The sequence below is a fragment of the Pecten maximus genome, chromosome 14 (genome assembly GCF_902652985.1).
Source record: "Pecten maximus chromosome 14, xPecMax1.1, whole genome shotgun sequence".
In the NCBI taxonomy this organism is placed as follows: Eukaryota; Metazoa; Mollusca; class Bivalvia; order Pectinida; family Pectinidae; genus Pecten; species Pecten maximus.
In genome coordinates this window covers 37332077-37353552 of record NC_047028.1, presented here as the reverse complement: position 1 = coordinate 37353552, position 21476 = coordinate 37332077, and the positions used below count along the sequence as shown (strand labels likewise).

General features: G+C 35.1%; 1 protein-coding gene across 4 annotated transcripts; it reads right to left on the bottom strand.

Moving 5' to 3' along the window:
- Nucleotides 1-1686: 1686 nt before the first annotated feature.
- LOC117342392 (bifunctional D-cysteine desulfhydrase/1-aminocyclopropane-1-carboxylate deaminase, mitochondrial-like) lies at nt 1687-21460 on the bottom strand. 4 transcript variants are annotated; one of them, XM_033904547.1, is made up of 9 exons: nt 21329-21460; nt 17102-17215; nt 14224-14382; nt 12964-13100; nt 11050-11149; nt 7397-7497; nt 5788-5951; nt 4272-4412; nt 1687-3140 (listed from the first exon to the last, which is right to left on the bottom strand). In XM_033904547.1, the coding sequence occupies exons 1-9, from the start codon at nt 21401-21403 to the stop codon at nt 3037-3039; spliced, it is 1095 nt and encodes a 364-aa protein (XP_033760438.1). In that variant the 5' UTR covers nt 21404-21460; the 3' UTR covers nt 1687-3036. The 4 variants fall into 4 exon arrangements, with proteins under 4 accessions (XP_033760438.1, XP_033760441.1, XP_033760439.1 ...); XM_033904550.1 differs by lacking the exon at nt 14224-14382; XM_033904548.1 differs by lacking the exon at nt 17102-17215.
- Between the last annotated feature and the right edge of the window lie 16 nt (nt 21461-21476).

Sequence of the window (21476 nt, the reverse complement as noted above, 5' to 3'; positions counted from 1 at the left end):
TTACAGGTAGGTAAGGCAGAGGAGCCTGGCACAGCATGCTATAAATGGACCCCTGGGGTGGTAATTGGGGACTTGACAAAAGTATAGCCAGGTGTAAAGCAGGCACACCTTAAGACTGATCCTCATCTGATACATATATACATGTATATACATGTTGGTATAAGGTGTTATGGAGGTCCATAAGGTGGTGGTCAGGTGGGGTTTGGGCCCTGGGGCCCAGGTGGCCATGACAACAGGCATGTCCTGAGAGTACCAATTATACATACAGGTACAGGTACATACATGTAACTTGTGTAGATATTGTGACTTACAGAACATAAATGAGAATATACAAAACTTCTGATTCTTGATTATGTACTATGAAATGATTTCATGGTTGAATAAACAGATATTAGTGAATTAACAATACATTCAACAAATTTTTGTCTGATGAAATAATAAATATTAAAATATATGTACATATACAGTGTACTTAAGAAAAAAAATCTACAAACAGTCATCAAGGCCTAATGTAGAATTAATCATCAATATCAAATGTATATAATTACATGTACAAATTTTGAAATCATGAAGATAAACCTTAATTTTACACTTTAATGAAATCTTTTTAAAAACAAAATAATGATAAAAAAACCCACTACAAATCCAATTGATAGAGTTTTAATTCCTCTTGTGCAATATATCATATACATGTATGAACCGCAGCCAATTTTATTTTGAGTTAATATAAGATAAAATTTTATCAACATTTAAATATACTTGGTAAATTCAGGATGACAGATATAAGGCAGTCAATTTACACAGGTCTGTATATGTAACAACTACAGGTATCTAACACAGGTGTCCAGTGGCACTGTCCAGTACCTGTATAGGGGGATTTGTGGTCACACCTGACTGGACGTAGTGCACTACTACATGTAGTTTACCTGTAGCTTAAATGTAGTGCACTACTAGTTTAAACGTAGTGCACTAGGAGTGCACTATAGGGTGTAAAGGTTAGCTTACACTCAACTGTACCAAGTCTCTGGATCTTTTGGTTATTGAGAAGATTTTAGCCAATGCATGTAGGTCAAAGTCATTCAATAGAAAAACAAACTTGATAGCCCATCATCCCAGCATGCTACAGGCCCAATATCAACCCTCTGGGACTCTTGGTTATTTAGAAGTTGTTTAAAATGTTTAGCCAATTTGACTTCTGTGACCCTGAATGAAGGTCAATGATTAATAAAAATACCCATATTAAATACTATTAAGACATGAAATCATAGTACGAAGGAATTTTTTTAAGACAAGGAACAAACACGAGAGAAACGAACAGACTGAGCCCAGAGACAAGGAACAAACACGAGAGGAACGAACAGACTGACTTCAAATTGTCTTATGACCTACATGTATCATGAGTCAGGAAATAGTTCTGTGTGTACAATAAAATGAAATGGTCGGGATCAAACTTTCATATTTTCTTTATACAAACTTGTAGGTGAAAGGGTTTCTGAATAACTTATTCCCGCTAAACATACGCTAATTCAAACAGATCCCGGAATGTTTTCTTATCGTTTTAATAATAAGTCTATGGCTGTATTTCGTCACTGCTCCATGGATAATGATATGACGAGGAATATTGATATACAAATGTATATATATATTGCTTCGATGCATTTAATAATTTTCTTAACTAATCTGATTATCATAAGTTAGCATCAGTTTATTGAATCACAAATTAACATCAGTTTATTAAATCACAAATTAACATCAGTTTATTAAATCACAAATTACATCAGTTTATTAAATCACAAATTACATCAGTTTATTAAATCACAAATTACATCAGTTTATCAAATCACATATTAACATCATTGTATATAATCACAAATTAAAACCATAATTTACGTACGTGTAACTTTCACTGAGAACAAATCATTAAAATGCTGATGATAATGCCATGGAGACAAGGATACTCCGATAGGCATACATAACTCTGTAAAATATCCTGGATTTAAACATCAGCATATTATTTATAATAGAATGACATACATAAATACTACTATTACATTTATTAAACATCACAAATCTTTATGTAAACCCCATAACAACAGCAATAGCTTCATATATACATAGCTAGAATATAGATTATCGGGTCCAAATATTCTAGCACAAAATAAGCGAAATCCTGCAGCTTAAATTGTCTGGTGATGTGGTACAATATGTGTTTCCGACAGACATGGACACTTTGCTTTTTCGTTTAAAAGGTGGTTCCAATTTGTATTAATTTTCCATGTTATATTTTTCTATGAGCCTATGTAGGATATCACAATGTATCAGCACCATTTCAATATGAACATAAACACAACATTACTCGGTGATGGACCCATATCACAGCGGTGTCTAGTTTGGTTATAATTAAAATGAGTGATTTGAGGTAGCTTCATAAATACATGTTTGACAAATTAAGACGCGAAAAACATATCACTGTATAACATGAATTGTTTTCATGGTCTGGTTTACTATGGGAACACAATTATAATTCTAGGTAGCTTCAATAAATACATGATTGACAGATAGAGAAACAAAAATGACACCACTGTGTAACATGAACTGTTGTTTTCGTGATCTGGTAACTATGGCAACACAAATAAAATTCTAGGTAACTTCAGTAAATGCATGATTGACAGATCGAGAAGCGAAATTCATATCACTGAACTGTTGTCTGGTTGCTATGGAAACATGAAATATATATCCAATGAATGTTGTTGTTTGTATTATTGTCATATTGTTGTGTTGGGTGACCACAAAATTTGTACCCAAGAAATAATTTAAAATGATAAAAATTCATATGAACACTTCATGTGATTCAGTATCCGTAGTCATTTATAAATAAATTTTGTAAAAATATATTTGATATAAATTAAACAAATTTCTAATTGAATATTGCATAGAAAATAAGAATATGACAGACCCTGTATTTCTTTTAACATAAATTGATATTTCTACTAAGGCAGGGACTAGGTAACAATGATATGTGTTATCACTGGCCTCTCACTCTGGAGAACTGTCTATACTTGGCCACATATGTACCAAATCCTTCGTCTCCGCTTTTACCACAGAATCTAGAGAACCGTCGTACATACCAAATACACCACCTGAAACAAAGGTTGGTCACATTCAGATTAACTTTGATCAGTAAACACAACAAGAGATCCCAGAGGGATCTTGGCGCCCATCATTGAATGATCTTCATAGGTTCCATGTCAGATTGATCTTTTCTCTTTTTTTCCTTCCTCTTACTAATCTGTATAAATTGAGAAATATCCCTCCAGTGCTTTTTAAACAAGGGAAACTTATATATGAAATTTGAGATTTAGCGATAATGGTTGTCTGTCGACGATGTTTTCAGATAGGTCCAAAAAATGCAAAAGACGGACCAAGGAGAACCTAAATATAACAAGAGATCCCAGAGGGATCTTGGCGCCCACCATTGAATGTTCTTCATAGGTTCCATGTCAGATTGATCTTTTCTCTACTTTTCTCTTCTTCTATGTCTAACTAATCTGTGTAAATTCAGAAGAAACCTCTAGTACTTTTCAAACAAGGGAAACCTATATATAAAATTTAAGATTTAGGCACCAAGGGGAACATATGTATGGAATTTGAGAAAGATTCCTCCAGTACTTTCTGAGAAATAGCGATAACAAACTTCAATTGTCAAAATCCAAGATGGCTGCCTGTCGGCCATGTTGTTTTCCGATTGGTCTCAAAATGTAATATGCATAACTAGGCACCAAGAGGAACCTACATATGAAATTTGAGAATGATCTCTTCAGTACTTTCTGAGAAATAGCGATAACAAACTTCAATTGTCAAAATCCAAGATGGCTGTCTGTCGGCCATGTTGTTTTCCCGATTAGTCTCAAAATGTAGTATGCATAACTAGGCACCAAGAGGAACCTACATATGAAGTTTGAGAAAGATCCCTTTGGTACTTCCTCAGAAATAGCGATAACAAGAATTGTTTACAGACGGACGGAGGTACGGACGGAGGGACGGACGGACCACGGACCACGGACGCAGGGCGATTTGAATAGCCCACCATCTGATGATGGTGGGCTAAAAAGAAGCCAAAGGAAATTGCAACCTAAAGCTAGATATCATGACTCTATGCCTCTTTGGTTCTTAGAAGAAGTCTTTTATTTAAAAGAATTGCAAATGTACACAACCAACCAGAAGAACTTAGCACTGTTATAAGAGCAGTATCCACTTCATTATATACAGACCTGTATGTAAGAAAAGTATGCGGTTTCCCTGGAACCTGTCCGGATTACTACGGAGTTCCTCCATCAGACCCCTGGCAGCCTTCCCGGAGTAGACAGGGTCCAGCATTATTCCTGACTGTTGACTAACGTTCATAATGAACTCTGAGCGAGAACATAGAAATGGTACACTTTAGACAAGAGGAAGAATGGGCCTGTATCACTCACATGGTTCTACAGCAACTTTGAAGTTGACCTAGGTCATTAATGCAGATGTTCAACTGATTAACATTTATTCAAATTTAAGTGTAGGCCAGGTTTACTGATTTGTATAAATTTTGTAGCCCTTTACTCAGCAACCACTGGCCCAATATCAGGTTCCGGGCTGTTTTGGTTATTGAAAGGAAGTTGTTTGAAGGTTTTAGCCTATTTGACCCCTGTGACTTAAATGTAGGTCAAGGTCATTCATTTAAAGAAACAAAATATCAGATCTCCGGGTTATTGAGAAGAAAGAGTTTTTTTAGATTTTAGCATATCTGACTCCTGTGAAACTGAATGTAAGGCAAGGACATTCATTTGAACAATTATGTCAGGCAAAATTAACTTGACAAGATATTACGAAACTTTATTGCACTCTTCAATTTCTTCCTACCTGCCAATTTTAATGAATATTTACAATGGCTATTTTGAAGTAAAGCATAAATGAAATATTCACTAAACTGATTAAGGTACTGTATATAAACACCTCTTGAACAACTGGGCCCAGGTGTTCCAGAAGTGTAAGTGACATAGAGGTTACACAACGAGTGGTTGTTTGATATGGAATTTATTTCACTGGAGTAAGTTATTTTTTTTAAAGATACAAAAGACATGAGCCTTAGCGAGTGTCTTTTGTAACTTTTAAAAAATAATTTGAGTGTGAAATGAATTCCACAACGAAAAATAACGAGTCATGTGACCTGTTTCGACCACAATGATATTGACTTGAATCAAAGGGGAATGTGGTCTAGTCTAATTTCGCGTATGCAAATAAGGTGTACAATGGCGGGGACCTGGTGATGTGACATCATTCGATTATTGATGACATAAATAACAATTGCAGTTCGGGTCAATTGTCACTGTGTCAACCAATCAACATGCCTTTAGGGTTTATTCCATGTGTAGTATAAACTGAATGTTATTCAACAATTGTAATGATTATTTCATGCCTTGGGAGTTGAATAACTCTCACCGTATTGTGATAGAAATATGATAAATCAATGACACAGGTGATGTTATTCAAGGTTAAATAAATGTTACGTCAAGTTCTTAAAATAAGAAAGATGGAAACATGATGGATATCAATGGACACTGATATCTTACTCTATATTGTACAATTATATTAATAAATTTAATTAGAAAACATAGTTGTATTTCTCCTGGTAATAGAGAGATGACGGGTGTTAGGAAAGTGTAATTTTTATACAGAATAGATACTTTAACTCCAGTACTAATCAGACTAATGAAGGGACTACTTAATGCCTGCCACATGTAACTTTACCTAGCTCCTCACTTGTAGACAGACCATATCCACGACCTTTGTGACCTTCAATTATGTCCAGTATGTCCTGGCAGTGGACAGTGTCAAGTCCAACACTGCACAACGTCTGATTGATGTGGTCAGTAAAATAGGCTTTGTCATCACACACAATGATAGCATGGCATCTGTTTTAATGTGTAAGAGCACAACTTAATAGGAAAGTAAGCATTATTCATATTGTATGTCTTGTCTGTACAGATTAGTCAGTTTTAAAATTAAAATCAAAACTTCATTAAAAAAAAAATTGAAACTAAATCAATAAGAGGCCTAATGGGCCTGTATCTCCCACCTGCTTCTGATGCAACTTAGAAGATCATTAATGGAGATGGTAAACTGATTACCATTTAATTGAAATATAAGGGTCAGCTAAGTTTATTCATTTAAAATAATTGTTTAGCCTTCATTCCAGCATATTACACTAAACTCAAACAATATCAGGTCTCTGTCTCTTGGTTATTGAGAAGCCAGCATTTAAAGATTTTTGACACAATTGACCCTGTGACCTTGAATTGACCATTGAAACAAACTTTGTAGCCATTCACCCAAGCATGCTATAGACCAAATATCAGATCTCTGAGCCACTTGGTTATTAACAAAAAGTTGTTTAGCACATCTGACCCCACTGACATCAAATGTAGGTCAAGGTCATCCATTTGAATAAACTTGATATACAATTTAACTTTTCCCTTCTCAGCATGCTACAGGCACATTTATAAGGTGCCTATGCCTCTTGGTTATTGAGAAGAAGTCATTTAGAGATTTCAGCTGATTTGACTCCTGTGACCTTGAATGTAGGTCAAGATCATTCATTTGAAGAACTTGCCCTTTACTGCAGCATACTACAGGCCTAGTATCAGCTCTCAGAGGCCGGGCCAGACGACTGACAACACACAATGACATAAGCTTACTTGCCCTATAGACGGATGCCGTATATGGACAGATGAGCTAAATTCACAAGCGAAAACAAACAAACAAACTTGTGAACAAGGTGACATCTTGGAAGTTTCGTGACATATACCTGTACATTATAGACAAGTGGCAAATTACACTAAGGTCACTAGTTTTCAAAACTCACCAATAAATCGTTCTTCAAGAAAAGTGAGAGAATACATCAGATATTTTAAAGAACTTACTCCAAATTCATTATTTAATATTTTGTAAGGAATCTATAAATTTCTAAAAATATATTATTGCAAAAAACAATACCAAAAATTTAAATTCATTTAATCTGTAGATTGTGTTGAGATGTCAATTCTACAATGCTGCATTGTTCCAGGTTTGGTTGGTACATCACTGATACTTTAAGAAAACTGAGATAAATACTGAACTTTAAAGTCCAGATTCCAAGCATCCTCGATCTCCAAAGTTACCATAAATTTGGGATGATTATTATAAATCTTCTAAATGAAGGATTTGTTAAAAGGTCAGTCATGAAAAACGTATTACATTATATAACTTTACATCAAGTCAGGACGAAGTTGGACTTTTTTTATCAACCAATTTAAACACAGAAATTTAAAAGTAAAATTTTAAACTAACTTGATTTAACATCCGAGAATTTAAATAATACCTGATGCGAGATCCCGTGAGATGATTACTGATAGCGAGACCAGCTGCTGTACCGCCGGATCCACAGGCAAAAACAATGTCATCAAATTGGTCAAACAGGCCCTATCAACAGACACAACGCGTTGATATATGTCATCAAAAACACTCAACACTTTGATATATGTCATCAAAACATGCAACGCTTTGATATATGTCATCAAAAACACTCAACACTTTGATATATGTCATCTAAACACACAACGCTGTGATATTTGTCATCAAAAACACTCAACGCTTTGATATTTGTCATCAAAACACAATGCTTTGATATATGTCATCAAAAACACACAACGCTGTGATATAGGTCATAAAAACACACAACGCTTTGATATTTGTCATCAAAAACACTCAACGCTTTGATATTTGTCATCAAAACACAATGCTTTGATATATGTCATCAAAAACACACAACACTGTGATATATGTCATCAAAACACTCAACACTTTGATATATGTCATCAAAAACACACAACGCTGTGATATATGTCATCAAAACACTCAACACTTTGATACATGTCATCAAAACACAATGCTTTGATATTTGTCATCAAAACACTCAACACTTTGATACATGTCATCAAAAACACACAATGCTGTGATATATGTCATCAAAACACTCAACACTTTGATATATGTCATCAAAAACACACAACGCTGTGATATAGGTCATAAAAACACACAATGCTTTGATATATGTCATCAAAAACACACAACGCTGTGATATAGGTCATAAAAACACACAACGCTGTGATATAGGTCATCAAAACACAATGCTTTGATATATGTCATCAAAACACTCAACGCTGTGATATATGTCATCAAAACACTCAACACTTTGATATTTGTCATCAAAAACACACAACGCTGTGATATAGGTCATACAAGAGATCCCAGAGGGATCTTGGCGCCCACCATTGAATGATCTTTATAGGTTCCATGTCAGATTGATCTTTTCTCTACTTTTCCCTTCCTCTAAGTCTTACTAATCTGTGTAAATTCAGAAACAGCCCTCTAGTACTTTGCAAACAATTTAAGATTTAGCGATAATGGCTGTCTGTTGTTTTCGGATTGGTCCGAAAATGCAACACCAGGGACCAAGGGGAGCCTACATATGAAATTCGAGAAAGATCCCTTCAGTACCTTCTGTAAAATAGCGATAACAAACTTCAATTGTCAAAATACAAGATGGCTGCCTGTCGGGCAGGTTGTTTTCTGACTGGTCTCAAAATCCAATATGCATAACTAGGCACAGAGGGCAACCTACAAATGAAATTTCAGAAAGATCCCTTCAGCAATTTCTGATAAATAGCGACAACAAACTTGAATTGTCAAAATCCAAGATGGCTGCCTATCGGCCATGTTGTTTTCCTATTGGTCCCAAGATGCAATATGCAGAACTACAGACCAAGGGCAACTTACAAAAACGTTTGAGAAAGATCCCTTCAGTACTTTCTCAGAAATAGCGATAACAAACTTCAATTGTCAAAATCCAAGATGGCTGCCAGTCGGCCATGTTGTTTTCCGATTGGTCTCAAAATGTAATATGCATAACTAGGCACCAAGGGGAACCTATATATGAAATTTGAGAAAGATCCCTTCAGTACTTTCTGAGAAATAGCGATAACAAACTTCAATTGTCAAAATCCAGATGGCTGCCTGTCGGCCATGTTGTTTTCCGATAGGTCTCAAAATGCAATATGCATAACTAGGCACCAAGGGGAACCTACATATGAAATTTGAGAAAGATCCCTTCAGTACTTTCTCAGAAATAGCGATAACAAACTTCAATTATCAAAATCCAAGATGGCTGCCTGTCGGCCATGTTGTTTTCCGATTGGTCTCAAAATGCAATATGCATAACTAGGCACCAAGGGGAGCCTACATATGAAATTTGAGAAAGATCCCTTCAGTACTTTCTCAGAAATAGCGATAACAAACTTCAATTATCAAAATCCAAGATGGCTGCCTGTCGGCCATGTTGTTTTCTGATTGGTCTCAAAATGCAATATGCATAACTAGGCACCAAGGGGAATCTACATATGAAATTTGAGAAAGATCCCTTCAGTACTTTCTCAGAAATAGCGATAACAAACTTCAATTATCAAAATCCAAGATGGCTGCCTGTCGGCCATGTTGTTTTCCTATTGGTCTCAAAATGCAATATGCATAACTAGGCACCAAGGGGAGCCTACATATGAAATTTGAGAAAGATCCCTTCAGTACTTTCTCAGAAATAGCGATAACAAACTTCAATTGTCAAAATCCAAGATGGCTGCCTGTCGGCCATGTTGTTTTCCGATTGGTCTCAAAATGCAATATGCATAACTAGACACCAAGGGGAACATACATATGAAATTTGAGAAAAATCCTTTCAGTACTTTCTGAGGATTAGCGATAACAAGAATTGTTTACGGACGGACGGACGGACGGACGGAGGGACGGACGGACGGAGGGACGGACGGACGGACGACGGACCACGGACGCAGGGCGATTTGAATAGCCCACCATCTGATGATGGTGGGCTAAAAAACACACAACACTTTGATATTTGTCATCAAAACACAATGCTTTGATATATGTCATCAAAAACACTCAACGCTTTGATATTTGTCATTAAAACACAATGCTTTGATATATGTCATCAAAAACACACAACACTTTGATATAGGTCATAAAAACACACAACGCTTTGATATTTGTCATTAAAACACAACGCTTTGATATATGTCATCAAAACACACAACGCTTTGATATATGTCATCAAAAACACAATGCTTTGATATATGTCATCAAAATTAAACACACAACGCTTCGATATATGTCATCAAAACACTCAACACTTTGATATATGTCATCAAAAACACACAATGCTGTGATATAGGTCATAAAAACACACAACGCTGTGATATAGGTCATCAAAACACAATGCTTTGATATATGTCATCAAAATTAAACACACAACGCTTCGATATATGTCATCAAAAACACACAATGCTGTGATATAGGTCATAAAAACACACAACGCTGTGATATATGTCATCAAAAACACAATGCTTTGATATATGTCATCAAAATTAAACACACAACGCTTCGATATATGTCATCAAAAACACACAACGCTTTGATATTTGTCATCAAAACACTCAACTCTGTTGTGTGGGCAGAGTGTCAGATTTTGAGATCCCAATACAATCCCAACTCTCCTCAACCCTTTCACCCTAAGAAACTTTAGTGGACTCTGCCATTCTTTCATAATTTGAAGTCCAATACGGTTAGTAGGGGTGAAAGGGTTGCCTTTGTTACAGGGCTTATAATATTTAACCAAAATCTTTCTCACATATTTTAACAGTCATAATTCATAGTTAAATACTTTTAAATTCAAACAGTAAAATAATATGAGGGTTTTTCCTGTAAAACATCTACCAAACCCCAAAATGACTCCAGGTTTGATGAATTAATATATATAGAATTTATTTAATAAATTACATAGAATAGGAAGGTCTCCATCCATGTATAGAAGTGATTTAATGTGGAGTCCTGGGGTCAGGTTGATATTTTATTGGAACAATCCCGACCCTAAACTGTTCATTTTTACAGTGATATCAATATCATTACCTGAGAAATCAGTTCTTCAAACACTGTGATGTATCCAAATAAACCGACTGAGTTGGATCCGCCAACTGGCACCAGATAGGCCTCCTTCCCCGTTTCCTCCCTGTAGGTAAAATATCGCTATAGCAACATTCAATAGAGCCATGTGATTGGAAGGTAAATACCTACAGCGTGTTTACTTTCTAACGGGACTCAAAGTGATATTTTTACCAGGAGGCCTATTTGGCTACCAACTCATAAAATCTAGGCGCGAATTGGAAACGTTAGCTGCCAGGCCAAGTTGTCTTAATTTTAAAGAAAAAATCTTTTAATTCTTTAATAGCCCCGCCAAATTGTCTTAACTTTAAAAAAAATATCTTTTAGTTCTTCAATACAGTAAAACATCTCTCTGTAACTTTTTCCATTGTGTCATTTTAGCATTGACTGCAACCTTTGAAAGATTAATGAAATATCAAATTTACACAATTTTTTAGTGGCCATGTCGACTGGTTATTGACCTATAAGGCACCTGCATGGCCACTAAAAAATTGTGTGCCACTTTGAGCCCTGTCTAACATTGTTATATAATACACATGACTTCATCACAATTGGATGCTGTATAATAGACAAAGATTTGTGAAATCATCAAAAGTGATAATGGACATTGTGGATGATGGACAGAGAAATCAGCATTTTCACAAATATTTAAATGTGTTTTTAGATGTATATATGAAAGACAAGACTTCAAAATCTCTCCTCTTTCATAGATTTTTTTTTTAATCTCAGTAAAACAAACTATGCAATAGGATGCCATTTTAGATCATATATAGAATTATCATTCACTGTTCAATGGGAGCATGTTATGCTTTTCTTATAAACCCTTTTGAAAGCGAACAAAAGTCACTGGCTTCATGCAGTCAAAAGTATTTCAAGAAGAGGCCCAGAGGTCCTGCATCAGCACCACTCTCCTCAAGGACATTCCAACAATCTTGACAAAAATTACTAATATGCTATATGTGTATAGTGGTAATATTACAATTTTTTTAATTTTGAGATCACCGTGACGAAGTCACAGAGACTAAACATCTCACTGGATAATATTTGATTTCCTGGTTACAAAAATGTCTCATACTGGTATGTTTTCTTCTTAATATGTCATAAATTTCGTTCACGTTGTTTTCATATTGATTGTTGTATTAGTGGGTGTTCAAGGACAATTCGCAACTCGATCGATCGATTAACTTGTGTAACTTATAAAGCGAAGACTGTTTTCCTGTGCAACCAGATGAGAGGAAATATACAAGGCTTATACTGATGTGTTCTCAGAAAAGACCTATTCAAACAATGGCTATATCTCAGGTAGGTGATTGAATCCTGTCACTTAGCCACAGAGCAACAATATTCAACCGCTATATTTTGAGCTAAAAACGCCAAATTTGGCAACGCCAAAATATCCCAAAGTATGATACCTCTATAGCACCTTGTCTCTCTGCCCCCAAGGGGTGCCATACCTCAATTCATCTAACTTTTGGGAAAAAGATATAATAATTACAATATTCAGACATCTATTTTTACAATGTTTGCTTTTTAAATTGTAATAACATTTTTCTATTACAGTACTAATCTTCAAATACCTAGTGTTAAAGTTTGGGAAGGGTTTATATTTGAACCAATTTTAGCTTATAGTTATAATTACTATTTCAAAATTGATGATTCTGACACCTTAATACAAAACTGAAAACCGACATGTACTTATAAGTTAAACCTTTCAGCTTATTCAGAAATGAAAATCAAGCATTAACACTGCAACTCAGGTTCAATTTTTTGCATAATATCTGTATCATTTTTATTTATTAACTTAATAATTAATCGTGAAAATATTAACCAAGTCCCTGTTGTTTACAGTAAATAAAATTGTTTATTCAGAGAGAAACGTACCTGAGTTTTTTAGCCAAAGTTTCCATGCGTGGTTTTAATTCGGTTTCATACGGTGACTTCCTAGGTACAATATACATGTTCGATCCACAAAGACGATCCAACAATAGGTTCCCCTCACTACCTATCTTTGACTGATCCTACAAAATAATGAACAAAATATAATGCTTGTATTTTTCTATTAAAAATGGTAAAATTCAAATAAAAGTACTGGAATAATTGAACAATCCCTCAACTCCTTCCTAGGAGATGGAGACCAGACTATTAGAATAGACCCCCTCCCCAGGGGGTTGGGACCAGTCGATCAAAGCAGACTTCCTTTACAGAGGTTGAGCTAAGTTGATCTGGATAGCCTCCCTTCCCCTGGGGGTTGAGACCAGTGGATGACAGACACCCTTCCCCAGGGGGTTCGGACCAGTCAATTAGGGCACACTCCCTTCCCCAGAGGGTTGGGACCAGTCGATCAAAGCAGACTTCCCTTACCAGAGGTTGAGCTAAGTCGATCTGGATAGCCTCCCTTCCCCAGGGGGTTGGAACCAGTTGAACAGGGCAGACTCCCTTTACCTGAGGTTGAGCTAAGTTGATCTGGGCAAACTCCCTTCCCCAGGGGTTGGGACCAGTTGATCAGGGCAGACTTCCTTCCCCTGAAGGTCGGGACCAGTTGATCAGAGCAGACTCCCTTTCCCAAGGAGCTGAGACCAGTCAATGGCAGATTCCTTTCCCCTGGAGGTTTGGACCAATCGATCAGGACAGGCCCAATATTTTAGATATGCTGAAGTCAAAGAATTCCTCTTAAAACTCAGAATGATTACTTATTAATCAAATGATATTCATCCCAATTTATTAACGTACGTAATCAACCCCTTCCATTCTCCCATAAACTGACAGACAAGGTTCAACAAAATCAGGAGTCTGGTTGTGGCTTTTCTTCAGCTTCAATTAATAATGTAGAAGCACTCAACTTGACTGAAGAAGGTAGCTGCTGAAATCTACCTAGATATATATAATTTTAAAGTTTATAACATCTTACTTGATCACATTTTTACTACTGACTTATCATTTAGATATCTAAAATTGTTTTCCTTACACTCGGTGTATAATAAGAAGACATCTTATATCGTTTTTCATTACGCTCCATGTCTAACAAGAAGATTTTTTAAATTGTTTTTATTATGCTCTGTGTTCCTACATCGTACTTCATTATCAAACACCTGTTTACTCTCAATTTATCAGATAAACAAGACAATATCATGTTATATGTACCTGTACATCTGTCCTAAGTAGCAGGTGTGGTTGTAGTTGTAGCTGCCGTGCGGCCACGGCTGTAGCTCTACAGTGATTAGATTGTACACCTCCACAAGTGATCACATGACCACATTTTCGCGATACAGCATCTGCCATCAAAAATTCTAGTTTTCGTACCTTAAATGAAAGAAATGATTCTCTCACTTAGTAATCTTTTTCTTATTACAGGGTATAAGACTATGTGTTTTTTTTTAATTTTTTTTTTGTGAAAAAAATATCCAAAATCAACATGTATTTTAAAAGTTGTCTTATTTCAGTCAAAAGTATATATATTTAGTTTCATTCAACAACCCAAATTTGTCAACATGTGTTAACAAGAGGCCCAGAGGGCCTGTATCGCTCACCTGGATTTCATGAGATATGAAACAAGAATGATGATTAAGTATATTTGTTACTGGTATTGCTATGTCAATATATCATAGGCATTTTATATGGGTACGTGAGGTTTTTATGCCAAAAAATGCATTAATCCATGAAATAAAATTGATGTTTGGCACAACCCCATAGGGATGCTACCACACAAATGTGAGTGTTATCCATTGCTTAGTTTCAGAAAAGAAGTTGTTTAAACCAATTGACCCCTTTTGACCCCGCCCTCTGCACCCCGGGGGGAGTGGGGGCCAGTTCCTTCCTTTATAAAATTTTGAATCCCTACCCAAAAGAATGCTACCAGGCAAATATGAGCGATATCCCTTGCTTAGTTTCAGAGAAGAAGTTGTTCATATCAATTCAGCCAAATTGACCCCTCATGGCCCCACCCCTCAGGCCCCCGGGGGGTCAGCCTCACCATTTGTACAATTTTGAATCCCCACCCAATAGTGATGCTACCGGGCAAATATGAGCGATATCCATTGCTTGGTTTCAGAGAAGAAGTCGTTTATATTAAGAGAGCCAAATTGACCCCTTTTTGCCCCCTTCCCTCAGACCCTTGGGGGTCAGCCCCACCATTTGTACAATTTTGAGTCCCCACCCCATAGGGATGCTTCTGACCAAATTTGGTCAAATTCTGATGTGTGGTTATGAAGAAGAAGTCAATTGTTGACGGACGGACGGACGGACGACGGACGCAACGGTATGGCATAAGCTCACCTTGGCCTTTCGGACCAGGTGAGCTAAAAAAGTGCTAGTTTTTCACTTCTATTATTAAGATGTTTGTAACCAATCAAATTAGAAACTCTTAACATATTTTCAGTTTTCCATGATATTTTTGTAAAATATCAGGATAATTCTTAGCCATGCATGAATGTTACAGAATTAAAAAAAACAGCTGGGATTTTTCTCCATAGAACAGGTTCTAATTATCTATAAAATATAAAACAAATTTTATTTAAAGTTAAAATTAAAAATTCTTTGTAGTTACAATGTAAATTGTATATCAATAATGCTAAATTGCTTTAAATATTTCAAGTACAATACATGCACATAATTCAGTCTAAGTAGTGTGTGTGTGTAACAGGAAAGAGAGTGGCCGTGTTTCTCACATACTTCACAGGATTATTCGCGGTTGCTAGAGATAGGATAAATAGAATCTATCATGGGTCTGTTTCGTGGACAGGGATATCTCTACCCGAGTGTAAGAGTTTGGCCAGTGATCAGCACGAGACTGGCTGAGTGCTGGCCAGCCAAACTCTTCCACCAGGGTTGGGATATCCATGTTCGCGGAACAGAACCATGATTGATTATTTTTCTCACATACATGTACTTGCAACTAAACTTAAGTTGTTTTTTTTTGTATAAAACTTTGCCATCTCACCGTCTTCAATGCCACTTGGTATGTGCGTCAAAATTGATGACTTCATCATTTGCGACTTAGTTGCTCAACGTAAAATGATGATGTTACATTATTGTAAGCAGCGTCATATAGCGCGTGTCGACTGTCTTTACTCACCCTGTGTGAGATTGATTTATCTTTTCCCTAGCAACCGCCAGAAAACCCTGTGAAGTATGGGAGAAAAATTGATCTTACACAGGGTGGGTAAAGACAGCCGGCACACGCTATATGACGCTGCTTACAATAATGTTACGTCATCATTTTACGTTGAGTAACCAAGTTGTAAATGATGATGTCATAAATTTTGACACACATTCTAAGGCGCATTGAAGATGGCGCGATGAAAAACTTTCATAAAAACTTTAGTTTGGTTGAATTGCAAGTATGTGAGAAAAATTATCAATCATGGGTATGTTCCGCAAACAAGATTATCTCAACCCTTGTGTAAGAGTTTGGCTGGCCAACACTCAGCAAGCCTCGTGCTGACTCTTACATTCTGGTTTATATATCCCTGTCCACGTAACAGACCCATAATAGATTCTATCAGTCTTTACCGATGGATTTGATCCATGGCTTACTGGTCTGCTTCTCTAGCTACTGACTGATCATGAGCTAAAGGAAAGTTCCCATAGCACAAAGCTTGAAGTTAAAGTGACCATATACTGAGCTAAAGGGAAGTTAAGGTGACCATATACTGAGCTAAAGGAAAGTCCCCATAGCACAAAGCTTGAAGTTAAGGCAACCATATATCACAATATATACTTTTTTCAATGGTTTTAATTGTCCAGTATACATAGGGATAAGGTGTACATGCATCTAGCCTCACACTAGGGGAAATTTCTCTTTTTAGTCCATAGAGTGGCAGAACAGTAAGCTGAGGATCGTTGCATCGATCCCTGGTGGAGACACACTACTTCGATCACTGGTGGAGACACACTACTTCGATCACTGGTGGAGACACACTACTTTTTTTCCTGTTACACCATTAAAATTTACTACATGTGTAAAACATATTTTTTACATCATTTTATTTGTCATATGTTTCAAGAAAGATTTAAATTATACTTTGTTGCCAGATAAAGTGCTGCCGGTCATGTCGTCCCTTTTTATGGAAACTTCAAACTTTGACGGAGTACCTGGCAAGCTCCATCTATGAATTGGAGTGTCTGGATTGGCGAGCTGAAAGAAATGAGAATGCATGCAGTTTAATTAGTAATCACCTGATCAAACATGAACAGGTGATGATCATGAAGAAATTGCCAATCCATATATACATGGCTGAACAATTATTTCATATGTCTGGTTGGGCACATGTTAATAGATCAGTATTATTGCTTCATATCACTATTTTAGCCTTTTAGCGTCATGTATTTAAAGCTATACCAAACTAACAAAATGTTTTTTTAAGATAAGAACAGATGTGCAGAAAAGTGAAATCTAAATCTTGCAGAGGGTGTTTTATAAACAACATGCGAACATATTGAAAGCAGTTTCAATCTGAAATAATCCAGCTGATTACGTAAAAAAAAATTCTTCTTTTGCTTCAAATAAAAATTGATTACGTTACACAAATGTATGTTCAAGTGTTGTTTATGAAATAAAATGTCTCCATCAAGTTTCAGGTGTTTTGTGCGCATGCATTGTCGTTTTTCTTCAGTAAGCCTACAATGTAGGTATAGCTACATGTACAAATAGTTATCATTATTAGTTATTATATATTTATATATAGCTATATATACGCAAGTAATAGCGTTTAATTAGCATGTGCCCAACCTGTAGTCACTTATTCAGTATGCATTTTACATGCAGGTTGATGTGACAGTGGTTTATAGCCCACCATCGTCTTGACTTTTTACTCACATACACTAAAATATACTCAAATACACTCAAATATACTCAAATACACATAAAATATACTCAAATACACTAAAATATACTCAAATACACTCAAATATACTCAAATACACTCAAATATACTCAAATACACATAAAATATACTCAAATACACTCAAATATACTCAAATACACTCAAATATACTCAAATACACATAAAATATACTCAAATACACTCAAATATACTCAAATACACATAAAATATACTCAAATACACTAAAATATACTCAAATACACTCAAATATACTCAAATACACATAAAATATACTCAAATACACAAACATATACTCAAATACAAATGTATTTCACACACATAACCTTATTTTGTGTGTAACATGGTCGTTAATATACGATCTTGGTGACTCTTAAGAACTATATATGGGGTCGGTTGGGATATTTAGGCTTTACCGAAATTGACTTGGAATTATCGAAACGTTGGGAAATGGGGCTTAAATTAGCATTATTTTCAAAGAACAGAGCCAAATATTTGTTCTGAAATGCCCAACTGTATCATATGCAAAACATTAGGGGTTTATTTGACCGAGAAGTAGTTTAAATCAATGTTTTAATCATTCGCGATTCACGGCCCGATTGTCGTCAGAGTTGAATAACAGATTTTTACCTGTGAGACATACTGAAGATTTAATTTCTTAAGAACTAATTAAACCAGATATAAAATGAATTATCTTAAACTGGTCATTTAACATCAGTATAAAAACTCAAGTTTAAAGATGAGTATGAATTAAAAATATTGTATCAGGGACTCAGCTTGTTACTCTTCTTTTGTACCTCGCGCTATTAATATTAAGTTCATCAAATATTCCACAATTACATTAAAATATAACATAAGCAATGTTAAGAACATAATTATAAGCTTTCTACAATTATAGCACATTTTACCAAAATAAGAATATATGTGATAAACTCATAATAAACCTTAATTTATATATAGTATACCACAATATCCCAAAATTTGTTAATATAAAAAAGAAACAAAAACAACATTAAACTGATAAAAGAGGCATAATAACAGTTCAAGGAGAAATAAGTTAAGACCATCAGGTGTTGATTCATATGGGCTTCAAAATTTCAAAATTTACTCTGTGATGATATGATTGAATATTATGGTCCATAAGATGGTTTTACTTCTTATAAGGAAACCTCAAGGATTCTACTTCAAATGTACTAAACATGTATGTTTAACGTTTTCCATAATTAGGTAAAGGCTAATAACACATGTCTTTGTTTTAACTTTTTAATTTCCTATCAAAAACAGAAATACACCAGGATTGTATATTAATATATATGTGTACTTTTATATATTTAGATGATTTTTTTCTGTGTGAAGTATAGGCATATCATCTAAAAACAAACTAAAAGCAAAAAAACAAAAAATGCAATACATTAATTTTATTCAATTTTATTTGAGAGGTTGCATTTTGCCTGAATATACTTATAATATGTATACACATGTATATATATTTGCAAAAATCATCTGTTCATGAAGTTGTTAAATCATCTTTTTATTACTTTACCAAATCCTGGTGATATTCATTAAAAAACTGAATACAGAAATTTATTATTTCTTATGGAAAAGTTCATCAGACAAGATAAAAAGAGATGTAATTATTAAGAATTGTAGTGAAAGCGATCTGAAATTCATTTGAAGAAATTGTATCCTATACTCAACTTAGGCTTGAGAAAATGCTGACCTGCTTTAGGTTTCACAGGAAGGACTATAAAGTATTCATTTTATCAGTTATAATCACAGTTTTCTGTGCTAATGGAAATATAAATACAGTATACTATAAAACACATGTTAGCTTTTACCTTCCCACAAACAGACAGAATTATTGTCAAAGATCTACATTGTCCTTCACCTTTTGATCCAAATGACCTTGACCTCTCACCCAGAGTGACCTAGCTTTGTCTTGGTCAGGAGTTGGTCATGATCAATAAGTATGAAACTTAAGGAACTATTGTGGATGGACAGACAAACAAACAAACAAACAGACAGAGTGATTACTAAAGGGCACCTGTATGGACCTGATTAAGAAAAACCATGTCATTCCTACATTAAAGGAAAATATTAAGGATTTTTTCCTATTGGGCTCAACACTAAGGGCTCCATAGGTCACAGAACACATTATATGAAGTCATAATCAATTTCCTTAAATTGGGGGCTTTACATGGCTCAAAGACAGCTCAGACCAAAGTTGGACAAAAACTTATCACTAATTTGAAATAGAAGAAGGAAATTTGCCCGTTAGATTTGAAGAAAATTAAAATCTAAATATTTTACAGAGGATAATTGTGTCATTAATGCCAGAGAAAATGATAAAACACATTTTGATTGTATCTTAATATATACATGGGAATTGGGCACAAGTTATCAAACTTATATTAAGCCCTTTCCCTATATAATTTTACATACATATAATACATTTATTTTTACAAGATGACATATATTTACATATGAGAGAGAGAGAGAGAGAGAGAGAGTGAGTTATAATGAAGATATAATTTAAAAAAAAATCATTATGACTATAGATTATCAAATGAATAAACAATTCAAGTAAACTATTCCAATAAACTATTCCGATGCCGATAGCAGAAGTTCACACTATTCACTTTTCAAAACACTCTGATCTGCTGTTTCTAAAGTTTATCACATATCCTGTGCCATGGTTAGCTCTCTCCGTTCGCTTCCTATGCCTCCTATGCCTCCTGGAAATTCGATTCTCTTTTGCCATCGGCATCGGAATAGATATGATAAGCACACATAAATCTACACAGATATATATATATAGAGAGATAATGCTGAAAGTGACTAAAACGGTATAACCTGACAACAAAGTCTATTTCCTCAACTAAAAAAATTATTTGTGCATGAGTAAATATTCTTTGCATACATGGCATTTTATAGTTTATGTATTGAAATCTAGAGTATTTTAATTGAGTAACAATAATACATGTAATTTAATATATTTAGTAGAAAGAGACAGGCAGACTAACATCCTTAAAAACAATAATAATAATCAAATATATTTGTAGGAAAGAGTCAGGCCTTAAAAAACATTTAAGAAAACCAGACTGACGTTTTCAATAGGTATGATAGGTTGTATAGGAAAAGGAGTTACCTCCCTTGCAAAGTTGTTGGTTTGGTTTGGTTTTTTATCAGGCCTTATGTCGTAATATTTACAAATTAATGATCACATTACATACAAATTGATGTTATAGAAGTGAATTTTATTTGTATTTGAGTATTTTTGTGTGTATTTGAGTGTATTTGAGTATATTTGAGTGTATTTGAGTAAAAAGTCGTACGCGAGTTAGAGGTAAACGGCATTTCGGTACCTGTTCTTCCTATATTTTACATTCAATTTCAAGCATCGTTACCTGGATTCTATACTTGGGAATGTGATTCAGATTCTGCGCCCACTTCGGGCAGACATAAGGAAGAAGCTTAGACATATTACGCACTCCTCAGCTAAACATCACTAATGTTTACATAAACCCTGTTCAAAATGAAAGTACCAATATCACT